General features: G+C 39.1%; 1 protein-coding gene across 4 annotated transcripts in view; it reads right to left on the bottom strand.

The window, feature by feature from the left end:
• The window catches only part of CWC22 (CWC22 spliceosome associated protein homolog), a 56,754-nt gene extending 34,281 nt beyond the window's left edge, over nt 1-22,473 (bottom strand). The window contains exons 1-8 of one of the 4 annotated variants that reach the window (XM_058189460.1): nt 22,413-22,473; nt 15,873-15,994; nt 13,980-14,047; nt 11,770-11,892; nt 11,315-11,554; nt 9,913-10,041; nt 4,244-4,412; nt 2,622-2,675 (exon numbers count right to left, since the gene is read on the bottom strand). In XM_058189460.1, the coding sequence (XP_058045443.1) occupies nt 2,622-2,675; nt 4,244-4,412; nt 9,913-10,041; nt 11,315-11,554; nt 11,770-11,892; nt 13,980-14,047; nt 15,873-15,878 (789 nt within the window). In that variant the 5' untranslated portion in view covers nt 15,879-15,994; nt 22,413-22,473. Of the gene's footprint in view, nt 1-2,621; nt 2,676-4,243; nt 4,413-9,912; nt 10,042-11,314; nt 11,555-11,769; nt 11,893-13,979; nt 14,048-15,872; nt 15,995-22,139; nt 22,286-22,412 lie in introns of those variants that run through there. The other 3 variants (XM_058189468.1, XM_058189489.1, XM_058189479.1) reach the window with 3 other exon arrangements.
• Nucleotides 22,474-22,757: the final 284 nt, after the last annotated feature.

Raw genomic sequence — 22,757 nt, 5'->3', positions numbered from 1 at the left:
AGCGATTGGGAGTGATTGCAGCTGGCTTGAGAGGGAGACATCAGAGCAAAGATTTCTCTCTTTTTTAATTGATTGCGCCTGAAGCCGAATTCGGCTAGCGATTTGAAGAGCCTGCAGCTGGCTTGTGGGGTCAACCATTGGAGCGCGATTCTTCAACTTGCAAGTATACTTCCCATATTTCCGATGGTCTTAGGCGACCCCTGGCAAATCGTCATTCGACCCCCAACGGGGTCCCGACCCACAGGTTGAGAACCGCTGCTCTATAGTGTCATTTTGAGGGTAGGAGTTGAAACAGTTTATGTCCTGGATGTGAGGGATCTGTAAATATTTTCACATTTCAAGCATCTTGGATGAGAAGCAAAAGAAAAAGTCTTGTTGCCTCCTGAAAAAGCACCTTTGGGATAACTATTACCTGGATGACTGAGAATCTCCATAAATCTTTCTGGGGTTCACTCTAAAATATGGGGGTTCAGGCCTTAGCCCAGAAAGAGTAAACCTCTTACTGAAAGGGTCATAAGGATGCCTGATTAGGAAATCTCAAGACGAGAAGTAAGCAACCTGTCTCCCCCTGCCCAAGCTGTTGAAAATTGTGTCTATTTGCTTGTAAAGAAGGAAAACTACAGTATATACAGTAGGTAATCCTGGCTTAATGGTCCCTTTTATCAACTGTTTAAAGTTTTGATGCTGCTGAAAAAGTACAAGCAGCTCTTGACTCACAACCGCAATTGGGACCAAAATTTCCATCGCTGAGGGATGCAATTGTAAAGCACACGACATGGCTTAGCGAAGGCAATTTCTGCAATCCTGTTTGCTGTTGTTAACCAAATTTCACTGCTATTAGGTGAGAAAACTTCCTGGTGCAAGTCCCAGGCAACTTGCAAGTCCCAGGCTGGCAGGCAGGCAGGCAATTGGCTGGTATCAAATGTGGGAGGGTACGAAGAAGGCATGGAAAAACTTAGGGAGGGTGTGAGGGAACTGCAGCAAAGAGGTGTGTGTGGATCTGTGTATCCAGCATAGCAGTGGTACAGAGTGATTGGGAGTTTTGTGCAGATGAAGGAAGTTTACCCCAGTGACTTTTTTTATTTTATTTATTTATTTATTTATTTTGTCAAACACATACTAAACAACATATATATAAGTATAAGTATGAATTAAATACATAAAATGAATACAATTAAAGGGAACATTAGGACAGGGACGGTAGGCACGCTGGTGCTCTTATGCACACCCCTTACAGACCTCTTAGGAATGGGGTGAGGTCAATAGTAGATAGCCTTTGGTTAAAGTTTTGGGGATTTTGAGAAGAGACCACGAAGTCTGGTAGTGCATTCCAGGCATTAACAACTCTGTTACTGAAGTCATATTTTCTACAATCAACTCGGACTTGGAACCTTTCCTTCCAGTTTTCCCACTGACTTTTTGGGGAAGCTGGAAGGAAAGGTTACAAATGGCAATCACATGACCACATGGCCCAACAACCGGTTTTAACTGCGAGGCCGTTTTCAAGTACCCAGATTGCAATCACATGATCACAAGGCTGCTGGAACAGCCAGAACTCCGAGGACCTGTCATAACCACCATTCACTCAGCACCTTTTGTAATTTCAAGCATTCACTGAATGATGTTGAGAACGCCTATAACTTTATGACCAGTCCTCATACTTATAACTTATAGCATCCCCACAAGTGAGCGAGATCTGGGTGCTTCATAATCAGCAGGTATTTATGATCATCAGTTTCCATAGTTGCATCATCACCATTTGTGTGCTTTACTACCAGCTCCTGACAAACAGAATTCACGGAGAAGCCAGCAGTAAAATCGCAAGTTGTGGTCACATGATGTCTCTCTTACTGACCATGGAGAAAGTGAGGTTGGGAACCTATCCAGGTCACATGATGTCTCACTTAATGACTGCATTGCTTAGGACAAGCTTCCACACATAACCAACGGCTACTACTTATTTCTGAGAAAGTCCTAATTCTGTGATATTAGTAGGTAAAAGTGAATTGAATTTACTACCTTAAAAAATGAGATTGCCATCTCAAATATAAATGTTAGAATGTATGACTGCTTCTTCAATCGCTTCATTAGGAAAGCAACCTATATATGTATGACGACTAAATGCAAAAAGCATAATGCCTGCATCTCACTAATAGTAATAGCACTTAAACTTATATACCGCTTCATGGTGCTTTACAGTCCTCTCTATGCGGTTTACCCAACAATCTAGGTCCTCATTTTATTGAAGTTTTATTCAATAAAATGATTCTTATTCTTATTTTATAGAAGTCTGAGTCAACCTTGAGTCTGAGTCAACCTTGCGTCGATCAGGATCGAACTCTTGGCAGAGAGCAGAATTAGCTTGCACTACTACATTCTAACCACTGCACCACCACGCCTCTTAATTGTCTATTGTGGTTCTAAATTGTGATTTTGATTCTGACATGATTCAGGTTGAGTTTAGTGTATTACAAATGGTGACAAGAAATAATCTAGACAGACAAGGAGCTATAAAACATCAATAGATAACCACAACTCCTCATTTTTTTTGGTTTCTGTGGGAAGATTATATTGTAAGTATCAAAAGCTAGACTATGATGTCCCTACAACAAATAGCTTACCACATTCTGATTCATAAGATGTGCAACAAACTTGGAAGCTGTCAGGCACTGTTGCTGCAAAACAAAACACAAAGATATACATTATTCTAAATTGCTTTATTTTTCTATCATTATGCCAGTATGAATAACCTACTGAAGCAAGAGACACATTACGCCACACATAATGTTTTGGAACACTGCAAGGTCATGAAGCGAGAAAAGCCACATTATATACATATAGGAGTAGTTTGTCTGGGACATATTTTGCGGAATTTTCTTGGCTTTTTTAATTGTGACCTGGCTTTTAAGTCTTATATCCATTTATTTAATATTTCAAAATTATGAGAAATCACACTGTCATTCTTGAGCAAGACAGAGGAGACTGGAAAGGACACAAACAGGGAGTTTATGGGCTACAAGTTGTTCATGAGGAGATTCAAGTGGCTCACAGAAGTACTTAACATTTTACAATTTAAAAAGAGAAATTGTCTGTCCCTTACTAGTTTTATTGGAAAAGAAAAGAGACAAAAAATATTTACCAGTAACCATCTTCAGGTCAAACAAAAAAGTAGGATTAAGTTAGTGGGCCTACTTGAACTATGATTAAATTTACAATCAGTTTAGAAATTGTATTGCACAATTATGGCTTAATAACTACACAGTATTATGGCTTGGCTCAGAAACCGCAGTAAGCCATAATATGGTTTGTCTGTTTTTTACTTAATATAGTGTACAGCAATGTAAAAAAATAAACCATTTTTATAAGCCAGTTCTTATGCAACTGTCACTTCACTGTTATGCTACAGAATTGCAAGTATTTGCTTCTGTGTAACATGGATTTGTTCTTTATACTGTTGATTTGATTTTTTTTTTGTCCTTAGTCTTTACAATGGCAAAAAAAATGCAATATATTTGGACACAAGAGAGCAATATTTTGCTTCTTCATGTGCAGTCTTGCATACGTTTGCAACCATTTCAAAAATTAGTTGAAAGTACTAAATCAATACTTTTTTCAATTTTGTTGTACAGAAAGCCTTTTGTTTTTCTTATATTAAAATACTTTTGAGTTTCAATTGATATTTACTCCTGTAAAAATTAATATTATATGGCCCTTTCTTCTCTGTGATCGCCTCATGACCACCATATTTTTCGGCGTATAAGACGCAACTTAGTTTTTGGGGAGGAAAATAGGAAAAAAAAAATCTGCCTACCAGGTATTCATCTGGCTAGCATCCTTAGTCTGGTCAGTTTCAGCACATTAGTTTGCTGGTTTTGAGTGTGCATGCGTGCTTTTTATCCCCTGCTTGGAAATAATTCCAATTCTAAAGCACAGCTGAGAGGAAGCAGCAATGAGAAAAGCAGGCAAAGCACAGTCACTTCACTCATTAGCGTGTTAGGTCTGTAAAAAAGCTTCAAAAAAGCTACATTCAGAGTATAAGACACACCCAACTTTTCGGCCTCTTTTGTGGGGGGGGGGGAGTGCATCTTATACTCCTAAAAATACGGTCTATACCTTGAACCCCTTAATACGTTAATGAGGAAATAAGTCTGATTGAGCACATTTCCTTAAGGCAGCTGAAAATATAAAGAATGTAATAGACTCAACCTTATTCAATTAACCTCTCCAATGGCTTTTTCCATACCTTATCGTTTCTTCTGTATCCTTTGCGAAAATTTAAAATGAGTCTCTTGAGAATCAGTTCCCCAATATTTGGAAATTTGGAATTGATAATTGCCACAACTGCTGCATATACATGAGTGAAGATGGGGGAAGCATTCTGGGCTTGCAAAATTGATCTTGCTAGTAATCCCCTATAAATGAGAAGAGAGACATAAAGACCCTTTAAAGAAAACATAATTTAATGTAAGTTTAAATGCAGGCAACAAGGCAGGTGGAAATGAACTTCCTTACTGCCCCTAGCTCCTTAAAAGGTTTTCAAAGAGATTTAAGTCTCACCTGGTTGATAAAACTTCCCTGTATGGCTATTCCAGCCACCCCACCAGTCTACCCAATCAGCAGCAGCTCTGACCCTTTGAAATATATTTGGGGGGGGGGGGAGAGCGAGAATCTGAAAGGGCAGATTCTGCACTGGGAAGAAGTAGGTAGAGAAATCCATTTCTACTAATGCAACTTAATGCATCTAAATTCAGATTTAATCCTTTACTAGACTCCCTTAAACTATATGACATGATAGCTTGAAGACAATTATTGGATTTTCTCCAGCACACAGTATTATCACTAAGCTATCGTATCGCCTAACATATGACATTCACTATAATTTTAGGTTTTTCATCTGCAATACTATTCTTCACGCTGTAAGTTTATATTGTGATATTATACATTAATTTCCGAGAGTATTTCAGAAAGGAATAATTAACATTTAATTCTAGGCAAAATGATAAAGAAACTTTATTACAAATAACTCCCAAATCCTGCTCTCTCATATGTCACTATTGTCAATATGCCACTGACATGTATCATGAATGTCAATATGACCATGTTTCCCTTTAACAGAACAGGTTTCTATCAAACCTATTGCATTTTTGAGTCTTAGAGTTCTAGTGAAGACCAAATGGAGTTACACCACTGGGGGGAAAAAAGCAATGTCATCCCATCGAAGAAAATAAATTCAAAACGTTTCAAATTAAATACAGGTAGTCCTCGACCTACAACAAGTTCGTTTAGTGACCGTTCAAAGTTACAAGGGCACTGAAAAAAAAGTGATTTGTGATGGTTTTTCACACTTATGACCGTTGCAGCATTCCCATGGTCATGTGATCCAAAATTTGGACGCTTGGCAACCGACTCGTATTGTGACAACTGCAGTGCCCCTGCATCATGTGATCACCTTTTGCGACCTTTGCACAAGCAAAATTAATGGGGAAGCCAGATTTGCTTTACAACCATGTTACTAATTTAACAACTGCAGTGCTTCACCTAACAACTGTGGCAAGAAAAGTCGTAAAATGGGTCAAAATTCACTTAACAGATATTTCACTCGAAAACAAGAAATGTTGGGCTCAATTATAGTCGTAAGTTGAGGACCGCCTGTATAATAAATTACTACCCTTGTAATTTTCAGAATAATGATAACTCTGCTACCTAAATCCATTAGGAAAAATAGCATAACTACAGCCCATATAGAGAAAGCTTATCGGTGTAAACCAAAAGTCATTAATATACAAGGTCATCAATGTTACTAGGATAGAAAAATAAATTAAGTTCAAGTACAATTTGCCTCCTAATTCAGATATAAAGATATTTTCTGGTAATCTGTGTTTTAATTAAGCACTTAGAAGAGACATGACAGAAGAGGATATTTGTGGATTAGGAATCCATCAGAGGCTGCTACTTACTCCTGCCTCAAAGAGGAACACTGACAGAAAACTCATTTCCCCAACAGCTTATCAGGACTAAAAAAGCCAGCAACAGGGTAAATAGATTGTTATGTAATACGAACAAACTGCCATGAAACACAAGCCGTATTTTTATTCAGTCACATTCCCTCACATCCTGGACATAAACTGTTTCAACTCCTACCCTCAAAACGACACTATAGAGCACTGCACACCAGAACAACTACAGTTGCAAGAAAAAGTATGTGAACCCCTTGGGATTACGTGGAGTTTTCATGAATTGGTCATAAAATGTGCTCTGAACGTCATCTAAGTTACAACAATAGAAGAACACAGTCTGCTGAACATAATACTACACAAACATTAGATGTTGCCATGGTTTAATTGCACATAACATGTAAACATTCACAGTGCAGGGAGGAAAAAATATGTGAACCTTTGGACTTAATAACTGGTTGATCCTCCTTTGGCAGCAATAACCTCAACCAAATGTTTCCTGTAGTTGCAGATCAGACCTGCACAACGATCTGGAGTAATTTTGGACCACTCCTCTTCACAAAACTGTTTCAGTGTAGCAATATTCTTGGGAAGTCTGGTGTGAATTGCTCTCTTAAGGTCATGCCACAGCATTTCAATCAGGTTGAGGTCAGGACTCTAACTGGGCCACTCCAGAAGGCGTATTCCGTGCTGTTGAAGCCATTGTTTTGTTGACTTACTTGTATGCTTTGGGTCATTGTCCTGTTTTGTTTTGTTTTATTTGCATTTATATCCCGCCCTTCTCCGAAGACTCAGGGCGGCTTACACTATGTTAGCAATAATCTTCATTCTATTTGTATATTTATATACAAAGTCAACTTTATTGCCCCCAACAATCTGGGTCCTCATTTTACCTACCTTATAAAGGATGGAAGGCTGAGTCAACCTTGGGCCTGGTGGGACTAGAACCTGCAGTAATTGCAGGCAGCTGCTGTTAATAACAGACTGCATTAGCAGTCTGAGCCACAGAGGCCGTATCACCCATCCCCTGCGGAGCTTCAGTTGGCGGACAGATGGTCGTACGTTTTCCTGCAAAATGTCTTGATAAACTCTGGAATTCATTTTCTCATCAATGACAACAATCCGTCCAGGCTCTGAGGCAGCAAAGCAACCCCAAACCATGATGCTCCCTCCACCATGTTTTACAGTGGGGATGAGGTTTTGATGTTGGTGTGCTGTGCCTTTTTTTCTCCACACATAGTGTTGTGTGTTCTTCCCAAACAACTCAATTTTGGTTTCATCTGTCCACAGTATATTTTGCCAGTAGTGCTGTGGAACATCCAGGTGCTCTTTTGCAAACTTCAAATGTGCTGCAATATTCTTTTTGGATAGCAATGGCTTCCTCCGTGGTGTCCTCCCATGTACTCCATTCTTGTTTAATGTTTTCCTTATTGTAGATGTGTCAACAAAAATGTTAGCATGTGCCAGACATTTCTGTAGGTCTTTAGCTGACACTCTAGGATTCTTCTTTACCTCATGCAGCATTCTGCGCTGTGCTCTTGCAGTCATTTTTACAGGACGACCATGCCTAGGGAGAGTAGCAACAGTGCTAAACTTTCTCCATTTGGAGACAGTCTGTCTTACCGTGGACACATGAACACCAAGGCTTTTGGAGATACTTTTGTAACCCTTTCCAGCTTCATGCAAGTCAACAATTCTTGATCGTAGGTCTTCTGAGAGCTCTTTTCTGCGAGGCATGGTTCACATCAGACAGTGCTTCTTGAAACCAGTAAACCCAAAACAGTTGTGTGTTTTTAAAGGGCAGGACAGCTGTCAGCAACACATCCAATATCATCAAACTGATTGGAGTCAAGGTTGGCTCACTCCTGGCTCCAATTAGCTCTGGGAGAAGTCATTAGGCTAGGGTCTCACATACTTTTTCCTCCCTGCACTGTGAATGTTTACATGTTATGTGTAATTAAACCATGGCAACATCTAATGTTTGTGTAGTACTATGTTCAGCAGACTGTGCTCTTCTATTGTTGTGACTTAGATGACGTTCAGAGCACATTTTATGACCAATTCATACAAAACTCCACGTAATCCCAAGGGGTTCACATACTTTTTCTTGCAACTGTAGACACAAGAACAGTTTTTCCCGAAGACCATCACTCTGCTAAACAAATAATTCCCTCAACACTGTCAAACTATTTACTAAATCTGCACTACTATTAATCTTCTCATCATTCCCATCACTAATCTCTTTCCACTTATGACTGTATGACTGTAACTTTGTTGCTGGTAATTCTTACGATTTATATTGATATATTGACCATCATTTGTGTTGTAAATGTTGTACCTTGATGAAGGTATCTTTTCTTTTATGTACACTGAGAGTATATGCACCAAGACAAATTCCTTGTGTGTCGAATCACACTTGGCCAATAAAAAATTCTATTCTATTCTATTCTATTCTATTCTATTCTATTCTATTCTATTCTATTCTATTCTATTCTATTCTAATGCAATAAACGGTAGAGTTCAAGAACCGAATCAGACAGACTTCATCATTTTTTTTACAGTATTTGAATACCATAAGATTGCAAATGTCATGTCCCACTCCTCGGTTGACGGCCGGGTCAGGGAAATCCAAATCAGGCTTGCCTCTGCAGCTCTGCCCAAAGTCCTAGCAAAGTCCTCAGAGCAGGCAGGAGACCAGAAAGTGACTTCAGCAAGATAAGTTCGACTTTGCCTGACTCAGAGACTGCCAGAAAGCAGATCCTTTATATAGGCCATGGGGTGTGGCTCCATGACTCAGCACTCATTAAGGCCTGCCCCTCCCTTCCTTCTGTTGCCTCCGCCTATCCAGTCTTCTGATGCGAGGGTCACTCCAATCAGCAGCTGTTGGAAATAAACTTTCCTCAGGCTCACATGCTGTGGAGGAGGGGGAGGGGTCTAGCTGCTCCGTTTGCCTGGGCATGGAGCCAGGGCTGGGGCCGGGGGGGTGCTCCCTCCTCTGCAGCCTGCTTGGGCATGGAGCCAGGGCTGGGGCCGGGAGATGCCCCCTCCTCAGCCTGTCTGGGCATGGAGCCAGGGCTGGGGCCGGGAGGACATTCTTCAGCGTTCGGAAGCAGATAAGCAGACCCCGGCTGCGGTGAGAGCGGGCAAGACACAACAGCAAAATGGAGTCCAGTGTACAAAAAAATACTTAAGAATTTAAAAAAGCCAATCCGAAACGGTTTGATTTTTGAGCACTACAGTTAGAAGCCATCCACAATTCTTCCATCTCCATTTAAAGTAGTTTGTGGTCATGGATCAGAAAATATCCATTGTAATACAGCAGAGCTCCAGTTAATATCTGTTGCTTTTTTTTAAAGACCCAGCTTTTTAAAAAAAATACACATTACAAAAGTCACGTTGCGTGCTTTAAAAGCTTTAAAGCTAATTTGATCACTGGATTAGAATCCCACAAACTGTATAAAACATCTTGACTTCGAGAGAATTTGCCAAGGACAAATCTTCAATTTATCTGCAAGCTTGCAGAAACTTTCAGCAAAGCCATGCTTATTTTAAAACAAACATACTAGCTTGACTCAAGCAGGAGCCTCTATAAATACATTTTTAGAGTATTTTTAACAAGAAGCCCAGATCTATGGGTTGTGCAAGCAATATAAAATGTGTATTCTTCAAACTCAGAGCAAACCTATTACGTTAACAGGAATTCTGCAATGACACAGTGAAGACTTGGAACATATTCAAATTAAATCTGCAGGGATCTTAGAGGGATTTTATGGGGTGAATGAGGCAGTGCTTGTCTTATTATTGTCCTTTTCCTCTTTACCTACATCCACTACCCAGGTCCCAATGTGGCATGTCCCACATTTTCTCTGTCCCTAATATTGTTTCATATACATTCATCAATACTCACACATATTTAAACTGAGCAGAAAGGGTTGCTCTGTACATATTTAATGCTTACCTGCCTCTCACAATGTTTTCTTGAAGAAGTTCAGTTATAATGTTGGCAATGTTTGAAACGTTCACCTTGTTGATCAGACCATTGATGGATTTCTTCAGTGCCTCCCAGCTCATTCTTTGATAGGCTAAGCTGTTTTTCAAAATATACAAATTTACTGATGGGCAAAAAGCAAAGAACTAGAGCAAAAGGAATGATCAGCTGGAGCATTAAACATAGTGACACATCTCTCACTTCGGTTGTACAAATGCAAAATAATCTACAAACACTAGTCTAAAGAAAAGAAGAATTAAGGGCAACATGATAGCATTATTTCAATATTTGAGGGGCTGCCACAAAGAAGAGGGGGTCAAATTATTCTACAAAGCACCAGAGGGCAGGAAAAAGAAACAATGATTAGAAACTAATCAAAGAGAGAAGCAACCTGGAAATGAGGTGAAATTTCTTAACAGTGAGGACAATTAACCACTGGAACAGTTTGCCTTCAGAAATCGTGGGTGTTCTATCACTGGAGGTTTTTAAAAAGAGTCTGGACAGTCACTTGTCTGAAATGGTATAGATTCTCCTGCTTGAGCAGGGGGCTTGACTAGAAGACCTCCAAGGTCCCTTCCAGCTCTATTCTATTCTAAATACGTTAAGAGTTACTATAGCCAGCAATAGCAATAGCACTTATATACCCTTTTACAGCTCTTTTATAGCTCTCGCTAAGCAGTTTACAGAATCAGCATATTGTCCCCAGCAATTTGGGTCCTCATTTTATCCACCTCAGAAGGATGGAAGGCTGAGTCAACCTTGAGCCTGGTGAGATTTGAACTGCCAAATTGCAGGCAGCAGGCAGGCAGCAGAAGTAGCCTGCAGTACTGTACTCTAACCACTGCGCCACTGCAGCTCAAGCAACATTATTATGAATGCTAAACAGTGATTTTTGTTTTGCAAAAAAAAAAAAAGTATTATCAACTATAGTCAACAGACAAAATCAGAAAGGGCAATTCTAGCTTCAGATTGTATCTCACCCAGCAGAAAAATTTGGCCTTCTCATTAAGAAACTATATTTATTCCTACACCAGACTGTCACAATGATGATGACTCGGCCATCTGAGCATGAAAAATTGAGACCAAATCCCAATCTTTGAAGCATTTTCTAAATACAGCTGCAGCAGTCTTGCTTTCATTGTTCTGATAAGAAAAAACCAAAAAGGGTTCTTCCACTTCCATAGAATTAGGATTTTTCTGACATCGGATGTGTCAAATTGCAACTTCCTCTATTTCTGCTTCTATTCCTTCTTTATTTGACCATAGCATTAAAAATCAAATTTCTGTTAACAGACTTTCCGTTAATTTAAAATAAAACATTTTAATTTAATTTAATTGATATAAAATATAATTTTTAGAAATCCTGATATACCTGTTTTTATCAGTGATTTGTGCCTGCATCATCCTGAGCTTTGCTGGAGGAATGTATGCACCACCAGTCCGGGTAAGGATTGGATCCACTTCCTCTTTCTTTTTCTTTTGAGGGGGTTCTTCACGTAAAAGAGCCCCCTGTACTCCTGATTTCTCCGCATCATTTCTTCTATCAGGTGACCGGGACTTCCTGTGTTTCTTCCAATCAGATTCTCTGTCTCTCTCCTGTCTTTCTCTCCTTCTGAAATTTAAAAAAAAAAAAATCTACATATTTCATGTTCAAAGTACAAAAGAAAGAAAAAGTAAATTTTAAATATGATGCCAATAGTTACCATTCATCAGCTCTAAAACTCATTTTAAGCAAAATCCAAATCAGCACGCCCTACAAAAGTTTACAAAAACACCAACACTTAAACAACACAAAGTTCAGAATTTTTAGAATCATTTGACATTCACCTTGGTTCTGGGTATCTGTCATCGTAATGGCCCCTTCCCGAATGTTCTCTGTCAGATCTTCTGTGTTCCAAATGGCCTTTGCTTTGTGGTGATTGAGACCTCTTACGCTCCATGGACCTATTCCTGGATTAAGGGCAAAACCTGATTAGCAATTAATGTTAAACACATCACAGAATTTGTGGAGAGCCAGTTTGGTGTAGTGCTTAAGGCACCAGGCTACAAACGAGGAAACAGTGAATACAGGTAGTCCTTGACTTAACAACAGTTCATTTAGTGACCATTCAAAGTTACAACGGCACTGTAAAAAGGGACTTAGGACCCTTAAAAGCTGCAGGGATTCACTTGCCACAACAAATGTGGCAAGCAAAGTCGTAAAATGGAGCAAAACTCGCTTAACAAGTTTTTCACTTAACAAAAAATGTTGGGCTAAATTGGGGTCATAAGTCGATGACTACCTGTATAGTCCTGTCTTAGGCACAAAGCCAGCTGGCTAGTTGCCTTTCTCAGCCCTAGGAAGAAGGAACTGGCAAACCTACTTCCCAAAAAAATGCTGCCAAGAAACCTGCAGGCAGTTACAAGGAGTCAATGCTGATCTGAAGGCATAAATAAGTAAACAAACAAACAAATATATATATAATGGATTGTGTAACTTTGGAAAGCAAATAGTGTGTGTCAAATGTTCCTCAGCTGTCAACTTTGTATTGCACAGAACTTTACTCTATATGCAAAAGTAATAAGAAAAAAGATTGATATTATTTATAGTAATTAAACACTGAAGTCTCAGTGGTTATGTATGTCCTTGAATTACTCCTTGGTTCATCAGTTTTACAAGATTTACATCATAATTCTTGCACCTAATCCCCTGCCTTCCTTCTCATATTTTCCACTGCTACCTCAATCCTTTCAAAACAATCCTGTCAATATCTTCTTGATTATGACAGTGAAAGAAGCAAAGGAATAAAGAACATTCATATTTATATACAATATATTTGATGTTATAACATACTTCTATAGTTTCTACACAAATATTTGAAAATGAGATTTGAGGGGAGCAGAATCCTAATGAGGCACTAGATCAGAATGGGCAGAGAAGGAAATGCACCCACACATGATGGATTCATTTCCATCTTTTCAATTGGCTCCACCCCTAATTGTGTAAGTCTGAAGGAGATTCTCCATGAACTCAGCATTTGTCTACAACTGGAATATACTTAGAACAGCAGAATTTTCTGCTGAGAAGATCAAGAGAGTAACCAATATCCCTGGAGACACTGAGAAAACTGTTAGCGCACCTTTAAAAGGTATAAATCTTGGACTGAAGATGTCAACTTATTAACAGCAACTTAAGAAACTAAGCTAGAGACAGAAACACCTGCAAAAACAGCTATTGACGAAATATCTAATAAAGCACATGACGGGTAAAGTGGTATGTGTATAGTGCATTTATGTGTGTAAGAGAAAGACACACATATCCATCAACGTCCCCAAATTACAGGCAGTTATAGCATTGTTGTCTGCATCTTCCTTTGATCAGAAGGCCCAAAACCAATGCTGTCAATTAGATCGGAGGGAAAGAAATGTCCCCTTCAATTCACTTCTTTTCCATTGAATATCAAAGCTGTCTGAAAGGAAGGCAAATCTAGGTTTAAAACAATTCCTATCCTAAAACAGTATTAGAATAAAAACATGATGTATTTCCGCTACCAGATTCTCAGCTAATGTAAAATGACTAAACCCCCACAGGTAAACAAGAGTATTTGCCACTTCAGCTAATGATCGGTTTCTCAGACTTATAACTTGCCTAAAAAAAAAACCAACCACTATAGAAATGCTTTTTAACTTGTAGGGGAGTTCTCAACAGGGGAATGATAGAATCTTACAATACTTTAAATCTATTTTAAATTTTAAAATAGGAGTCCCCAACCCCTGGATCATGACTGGTACCAGTAGGTGGACTGCCAGGAACTGGGCTGAGCAAATGAAGCCCCATCCGTGCACACATGGGACCCAGGCAGCATGCGAAACCATACACACCCCTGATCTGTGGAAAAGCCGCCCTCCACGGAACCAATCCCTGGTGCCCAAAAGGTTGGGGAGGGGCTGCTCTTTTAAAATATTACAGAAATCCCCTCCCCTCCCATCTTCCCCATTACAATCTATTATTATTTAGAGTGCGTTTTCACTGCATTCCTTATAAAAAGATGTTTTACCTTTCTTCTGGGGAGGCACTTCTCTGGCGAGTATGGTAAGCTTCCTTCCTTTCAGAGCTAGATCCAGACTTTAAAACATAAAAGCATTTAAATTTTCCATAATAAATATTAATTTAAGAGAAATGGAATGCAAACGTGTAAACTCACGAAGAACTAATATGACTGTTTTTCACGTACATGCAACCCCATACTGTACCTGCGATCCTTACAAAATGTGCTAAAGTTGCGCTGAGAAACCAGCTATTTTAAACCAGCCTCGCCCGCTTTTGGAAAAATCTATATCTTTCTATTATTGTATTACACTTTATTGTAATACATTTTATTGTGAATTGATTTGAGATTATTTAATGGGAAGTAGTATAATAATGTAATAAATGTTTACCGTGTTAAATTTTATACTGTTGGTTTTTATTTCATTTTATTATTCTAATTTATCAAATATATGGATTGTAACCAACTCTGATTCCTTAAGGTAATAGCCAGGCTACAAATATTTTAATTAACAAAATACAGCAATTGACATAAAACATCAGTAAAATTTGCAATTAGTCAACTACCAAGTAGTAACAACTACATAACTGTTCTCAATAAAATATTGATCACATAGTAGACACTATAACATGATCGTAATGTACAAGTAAGAATACAAGTAAGAAAACATTTCTTCTCAGAAAAAAATTTAGTGTTTGGACTTCAATCATATTCCCACAGACTCAAACTGCCTTCCACATAAGCACTTCAGAAACATCCATAAACATTGAGAGATTTGGTGTCAGAGTTAAGGGGATAGACTAGGAACTGGGAGTTGTAGTCCTCTTTAGGCATGAAAGCAACCATTTGCTACTTGTACAGTTGCAGAATATTTGCTTTTCATGCAAAAAGTCCCAAGTTAAATTCCTATAGTTGTCAGATACCATTGAAAAAAAGTTGGTTGAAACCCCTGACAGTCCTTGACAGTCATAATAGATAATGCTGAATGGAATCTTTTAATTTAGCATAGTCCTCCTCCATATCCTAGTCACAGGCTATTATTGCTTGTGAAAGAGTACCAGCAATATTTACTCACATGCCCTCTCTTTAAATTTAAGTTTTCATGATATAATAATGAAAATAACAATAGAAGTAGAACAACTATGGCAAAATGAAGCATTGATAATGTCAACAGTTATAGGTGCCCTGGGTGCAATTCCAAAACCTCTGGAGCATCATCTGGACATGTCTTGCATTGCCAAAATCACCACTGGTCAATTGCAAAAAGCAGCTTTACTTGGAATAGCATACTTAGCGGTAGCGTTTAGATTTATATACTGCTTCATAAGTGCTTTACAGACCTCTCTAAGAGGTTTACAGAGTCACCATATTGCCCTCATTTTACCGACCTTGAAACGATGGAAGGCTGAGCCAGTCAGGATCAAATTGCTGGCAGTCAGCAGAGTTAACCTGCAATACTTCATTCTAACCACTGTGCCACCATGGCTCTACATCCTGTAACACCATCAAACAACATCTGCCTATCCCAGTCCTTGGGAAGGACTTGATAGGTGGATAAAAAATGCCAAATCCAGTCTAAAGAACTGGTTGACTATGCAACCAACCATAATATATTAAAAGTCTATGCCACCTGACTCCCAGTGACTCTGAACAGTTTACAGATAAAAAGCTGTTATAAAATGAATACGCAAAACACGAAGCAACGAAAGAAAGCTGTCAGAGAAAATAATTGTTACAGATGGGAACAAAAAAACAAAAAAAGGAAGAAAAGGAGCGTCAATTTTCCTCATCAAAAGTCTGGGCAAAAAGCTGTACCTTCAGAACCCCCAAAATACCAACAAGGTGGATTTGCTGAATTCATCAAATTTATAATTTATACTAAATTTAAAAAAAAATACTTACACTCATTTCTGCTACTCTTCATTCCTTCTTATTCTTCCACTTTAAAACTCTGAATTTCCAATGCAAGCGTTCCAAATTCAATGTGGAATGTTACTGTTATTCTTACAGCAAAAATAATTAATCTATAGAAAAAACAAAGAGGTTTCTGGTATTGTTAAGACAAAAATTAAAGCAGCCATAAACTAATATTATCTGCTTTTCAGTTAATGAATTCAACTACTTTAATCTATACCTATCAGTGCTTTCACAGCATCGTTCTCATATAGCATGTTAATACACAAGAATTTGCTCATACATCAGGGGGTCCCCAACCCCCAGTCCATGGATTGGCATTGGTCCATAGAGTGCCAGAAACCAGGCCGTGCTAACAAGCGAAGCCCCATCCGCTGAACGCAGGCAGTACGTGAAACCACACCCCCTCCGGTCCACGGAAAAACGTCTCTCCATGGAAGGGGTCCCTGGTACCGAAAAGATTGGGGCCACTGTCATACATGATTGATAAATAAGAGAACAATATCTTTAAAAAACACAAACAACCTTCATTTTTTCATGAGTTTCAATTCTGCACTAATAAGAAATGATATGTGAACATAGTAAGCTCTATCGAGATGAATGCAATGGCTTGTTGCTTTGTTTTTACTGCCTACTCGAGCCAGTACGTGTGCCGTACATGCACTATTTGGTTAGTGTCTTTTGCAACACTCTCAGATTTTTTTATTTTATTTTGTTACTTATTACTGCTAAGGTGTATTTTCCCTTGCTTAATAAATCTGTATACTGAAAAGGATGTGCGAATGAAGCACAGTGGTAATACCATTTCAAGCGGAGAAAGAAAAGCTTCATTGACTGAAGAAAATTTTGAAATTCTCAGTGCTTTGAAAAGAAACAAAAGAACATGGGATACACTGCGTGTTTCTGCTTAAATGAAGAGACACCATGGGCAATCAGAAGAAATGTTAATAGTATAAAAGCCAGGTTTGTTTTTTTAAAGAAAGAACAAGTGTAGAAAGTCTATTAGAACAAGACAAAGGATTTGAAGAGATAGAACATCTGTTAAATGTTTGGACTAAAGATCAGATAATGAAGATATAGGGGCAAATTTTCTCACAACAAATGAGAAGCCACTAACAATGGCTTCTCCCCGATTTCATATGTGATTTGAAAGGCTTTGCTACTATAAAAGAGCTGCCCAAAATAAATGCAATTGTCTTGCTCTCACAAAGTAAGCTGTGTTCAACAAAGTAGAGGAAAAAGACTTACTTAGATCTAAGTTGTTTCAAGTCTTACCTGCAGAGAACTTTCAATAAAAGATCCGCAACACTTGCTGCTAATGGCCAAGTGAAAGGTGAAGAAGAAAAGTTCAGCAAGCCAGTACAGGTAGTTCTCAACTTACAACAGTTCATTTAGTGACTGTTCAAAGTTACAACGACACTGAAAAAAGTGACTTATAACCATTTTTCACACTTATAACGGTTGCAGCATCCCCATGGTCACGTGATTAAAATCTGGCTGCCTGGCAACTGACTCTCATTTATGACAGTTGCATGTCCTAGGGTCATACGATCTGCTTTTCAACCTTCTGACAAGCAAGGTCAATGCGGGAAGCTAGATTCCCTTAACAACAGTGTTATTTATTTAACAATGCAGCGACTCACTTAACAAATTGTGGCAGGAAAAGTCGTAAAATGGGGAAAAACCCGCTTAACAAATTTCTCACTTAGCAACATAAATTAGGGGTTCAACTGTGGTCGTACGTCGAGCACTATTTGTATAAAATCTTTTTTTAAAAAAACAACCTCCAAAATGGTCAGTTCTGCAAAAAATTTTAGAAAAATGGAAATGGCTAGAAAATAGCAATTATAATGCAGAAAGGAACAGCATAGTAGCCTCTGGATTTCAGTTTTATTTGGAGATATATAGGCAACTTTGGATAGTGAGATGGGCAGCATATACATAGTCAAACAAAAAAACAAACTTCTTTTTGAAAGAAAGAAGATGGCAAAACAACAGACATTATTGTTAAGCAAAGATCCAAGAAAAGGACAGAATATATATATATATATGTATGTATGTATGTATATATATATATATATATATATATATATATATATATATATATATATATATATATATATATATATATATATATATATATATATATACCAAGGCCCTGCACTTCTGGTATGATCACATTTCATACAAAGCCTGCATCCACATCTCCTCCACCTCCTAATCATCATTTTCCATCATTGACTCCGTTACTCTGCAGCCTCGCTCCCCCTCTCATGCCTTACGCTTCAAACTGTCATCACTTATTTTTCAAAGCAAGAGACTAAATCTGCATTACTAAATTATGAATTGAACATGTTTTTCAATTGTGTAAATACTTCATTATGATCATTTATTGTTTCATACATCAAGTTGATGTATATAATCAGATATCATCTCCAGTTACTCTGTAGACAATGTCTTTTGTTGTTGTTGTTAGTTGTGAAGTCATGTCCAACCCATCACGACCCCATGGACAACGGTCCTCCAGGCCTTCCTGTCCTCTACCATCCTCTGGAGTCCATTTAAGCTCACGCCTACTGTTTCAGTGACTCCATCCAGCCACCTCATTCTCTTGTCTTCCCTTTCTTCTTTTACCCTGTCTTTCCCAGCATTAGGCTCTAGCATTAGGCAATCTAAGACGTTAGGACAATATCTTAGACTGCCTTTTTCCCCAAGCAGATTTGTCAGCAGACTATGATGGAGATGAACATTTTTTTATATTGGAGGGTCTATACTGTATTGTAGGTTTTTACAAAGGGCAATGATGGGCAGGGCTGTCTAGATGCAGGACACTTACTATTCACATCCATTTTCTTTCTTGCTACATCTCATATATCCACAGGTATGAATGCTCAGAGGGGAAGGGGACTCCCCTCCTTTCATTAATAAAAGGTGTCTTTTCCCTGCAATTTGTAAATTGTCCATCTGGATTCCTGTACCTTCTCCTCTTGGCACCTCGGTAGGATGGGTAACAAAATCTCATTTCATGATAATGTGGATATGTATTACAATGTTCAAGCTATTCTCCGGATATTGATTCCTTATAGAGCAATAAGTGGCACAGTGGTTAGAATGCAGTACTGCAGACTACTTCTGCTGCCTACAATTTGGCAGTTCAAATCTCACCAGGCTCAAGGTTGACTCAGCCTTCCATCCTTCCGAGGTGAGTAAAATGAGGACTCAGATTGTTGGGGGCAATAGGCTGATTCTAAACCGCTTACCAAGGACTGTAAAGCACTGTGAAGCGATATAAAAGTCTAAATCTATTGCTATTATGGGAACCAAACTTACATTTATCTGATTCATTAATAGGTAAAAGGTAAAGGTTCCCCTCGGGTGCTAGTCATTCCCGACTCTAAGGGGCGGTGTCCATCTCCGTTTCAAAGCCGAAGAGCCAGCACAGTCTGAAGACGTCTCCGTGGTCATGTGACCAGCATGACTCAACACCAAAGGCGCACGGAACGTTGTTACCTTCCCACCAAAGGTGGTCCCTATTTTTTCTACTTGCATTTTTTACCTGTTTTCAAACCGTTAGATTGGCAAAAGCTGGGACAAGTAACAGGAGCTCACCCCGTTAGGCGGCATTAGGGATTTGAACCGCTGAACTGCCGACCTTTCGATCAACAAGCTCAGCGTCTTACCCACTGAGCCACTGCGTCCCTTCATTTATAAATCATCCCAAAAGATGGCAGAGGAAAGCATACATTTTGAACATGGGTATAAAACCGAGTCTACGAATATTCTTATGCAATCCCTACATTCTTTCCTCATTTTGTGCCAATGTTCAAAATGTAAGATAAAATTTAGTTGTAGTATAGTATAGGGAATCCTCAGTTAATGACCATTTGTTCAGCAACTGTACAAGTTACAAAAGCCGCAGTGTCCTGCAGTCATGTGATTACAATTCAGATGCTTGGCAACCAGCTCACAATTGCAATGCCTACAGTAACCTATGGTCACATGATTGCCATTGGCTACCATAAGTGCCGGCTTTCGACAAGCAGAGTCAATAGAGAAACCAGCAAGAAAGTCACAAATGGCAATCATGTAATGTTGCACCTAATGATCATGGAAGATTTGTTTAAACACTGCAACTGGAAGTCTGTAGAGATTCTCAGTCTTTTAGCTGTACAATTTGGGAGAACACCCTTTAAATGGTGTGGGAGTAGGAATGGATTTCCAGAGGGAAAAAAATTGCAGACTACAGGAAGCAGGAACACTACTCAGGTGACCCTGAGGACACAGATAAACCTCCAAGTACTTCAATGACTCTCTAAAAGGATACAAATGACCAGCTGTCTGCAAGGAGTATAAATCCTTCCATTCCCCACTATCCTGTCAGAGCTGAAGAAGCTTCTTGGATGAGAAGTGAAAAGTCTTCAAAGAAAAAACAAGGAAGTCCAGTTGCTTCCTAAAAAAGCACATTTGGGACTGCAATTGGACTTGTCATAAGTTGGCAACATCATGTGATGTTGTGCTTTATGACCACATTTGTACCTTGATGAATGTATCTTTTCTTTTATGTACACTGAGAGCATATGCACCAAGACAAATTCCAATCACACTTGGCCAATAAAAAAAATTCTATTCTATTCTATTGCTTAGCAAATGTGCCAATTACTGTCATGAACCAAGGACTACCAGTATACTGAATGTGTATAACAATATGTAAGAGTGACCTTGAGGGACAAGATGGAGAAATCCTAACTAGGAAAGGAGACAAGAGGAGGGAACCTGCAGTAGCTTAAAAGGTGAGAGAAAGAAAGTTAGGAGACCTGCCTTAATGGAAAGAGGCAGTTAAAAGTCACTGTGGAAGATCTGTAATTTCAGATTTTCAAGATTCTGTTAATATAGTCTTACAATAAACTAGCATTAGTATCTGATTGTATATCCTGTCTGGTTTACCTAAGAGGACTGACAAAGTGGTTGTGGTGCGTTTGATCAGGGTGGTCAGTACATGTAGTCTTCAACTCACAACCACAATTGAGCCCAAAATTTATCTTGTTAGGTGAGAAATTTGTTAAGTGAGTTTGTTCCGTGTTATGACTTTTTTTGCCTCATTTGTTAAGTGAATCACTGCAGTTCTTAAATTAGTAACATAGCTGTTGGGGGTTGCTGGCTTCCCCATTGACTTTGCTTGTCAGAAGGTCACAAAAGGAGATCATATGACTCCAGGACACTGCAATCGTCATAAATGTGAGTCATTTGTCAATCATCCGAATGTAAATCATGTGACCATGGGGATGCTGCAAAGGTCATAAATATGAAAAATGGCCATAAGTCCCTTTTTTCAATACCGCTGTAATTCTGAACGGTCACTAAATGAACTGTTTTAAGTTGAGAACTACCTGTATCTACTTGTGAAACAATGATGAAAGTGATGTTAGAAAATATGTGACTAATAATTTTAAACCTATCTGCTTCCCTGTTTTTAAAAAAAACCAAACAACTTTCCCCACATGTCCCAAAATCGCTATGCAATATAGTGTCCTCAACATTCAGCAATCGAAAATGACAAATCATAGCAGCCCTTACATCAAGACAGCTCTCCATTTCAAGAGAAATCTTGGAAGTCGGCTTCATGTTATCAAGTCTCATGACAAAAAAAACAAAAACAAAAAACACCACAAGAACAAATATTGCTAGGATAAATAGTTGTGGAGAAGACCAAATCATCACCATCAATCATCCAGATCTACCTCTCCCAGGTCCTTGGTAAAAGGACCAGATAGGTAGACAAAAATGCCAAACCAAGTCTGAATGTCCGGCTGACTGTGTTATGGCTAATAATGATAATAATGATAATAAGGACGAGGGATGAGGGAGGTGGTGAGGAGGAAGGAAGGAAGGAAGAAGAGGGAAAAAAAAATTTGAGACTTGGCAAGGGTTTTTTTATGTGATCACCTTCTCCACCCAGGACGAGGGAAAGCAGAGATGCTGGGGCAACTCATGGTACTTATTTTTTTTTATTATTTTATTTTGTCACAACAGTATATACAGTCATCAACATAAACAATAATCCATCATGAGAGAAAAAGTATATATAAGTAAAAGTATGCATATAATACTATAATGAAGGGAACAATAGGACAGGAGCGGTAGGCACTTTTGTGCTCTTATGCACGCCGCTTCCTTCCTTCCTTCCCAGCACTGCCTGATTTCATGCGGGGAAAAGGAAGATCGCGTACGACCACGTTCAGACGTGCACAAACACACCTACACGTGTTGCAATGAAGTAACGAGTCGCTTCCTACAACCACCGGTTCAGGGGATCTGCGGGCGGTTTGGGAAAGTTCCCTCGGATCATCCCGCCAGTCGAGAAGCCCAAGCTTCCCTCCACGCTCGTTGGCCCATCGCTCCCGCCCCTGCCCTCCTCCCACCCGCCGGCGACCGACGTAGAAGGCTCAAAACCGGAGAAGCCGGAGCTCCGACTGCGAGGAAACGACGTCAGAAAGCCCGCTGCCCGCGCCAGCCGGCCTTGTAACTTACCCGAACCACCAACTTCCCCACCATAGCATATGCCCGCTTACAGGAATGACGTCACTTCCGCTTACTTGTCCTCCAATTAGAGGCAAGACAAAAGGCGGAACTTCCTTCCTCTACCCCCGCCCCTCCGAATTATTGCTTATGTTAAAACCAAGCCGTCAACGTTGGGAAGGAAAGGGTTAAGGGGAATGTCGCCCGAAGAGCGGTTTCCCGCTTACCTAATAGCAGCGTTCTAGGCTATCAAGCACGGATTGACTACATTTCCCAGCGTTCCTTATTTATTTATTCATTTATTTATTTATTTATTTATTTATTTATTTATTTATTTATTTATTTTTGTCACAACAG

This window comes from Ahaetulla prasina, chromosome 1 (genome assembly GCF_028640845.1).
Source record: "Ahaetulla prasina isolate Xishuangbanna chromosome 1, ASM2864084v1, whole genome shotgun sequence".
Classification (NCBI taxonomy): Eukaryota; Metazoa; Chordata; class Lepidosauria; order Squamata; family Colubridae; genus Ahaetulla; species Ahaetulla prasina.
This window is presented reverse-complemented; position numbering and strand designations above follow the sequence as displayed.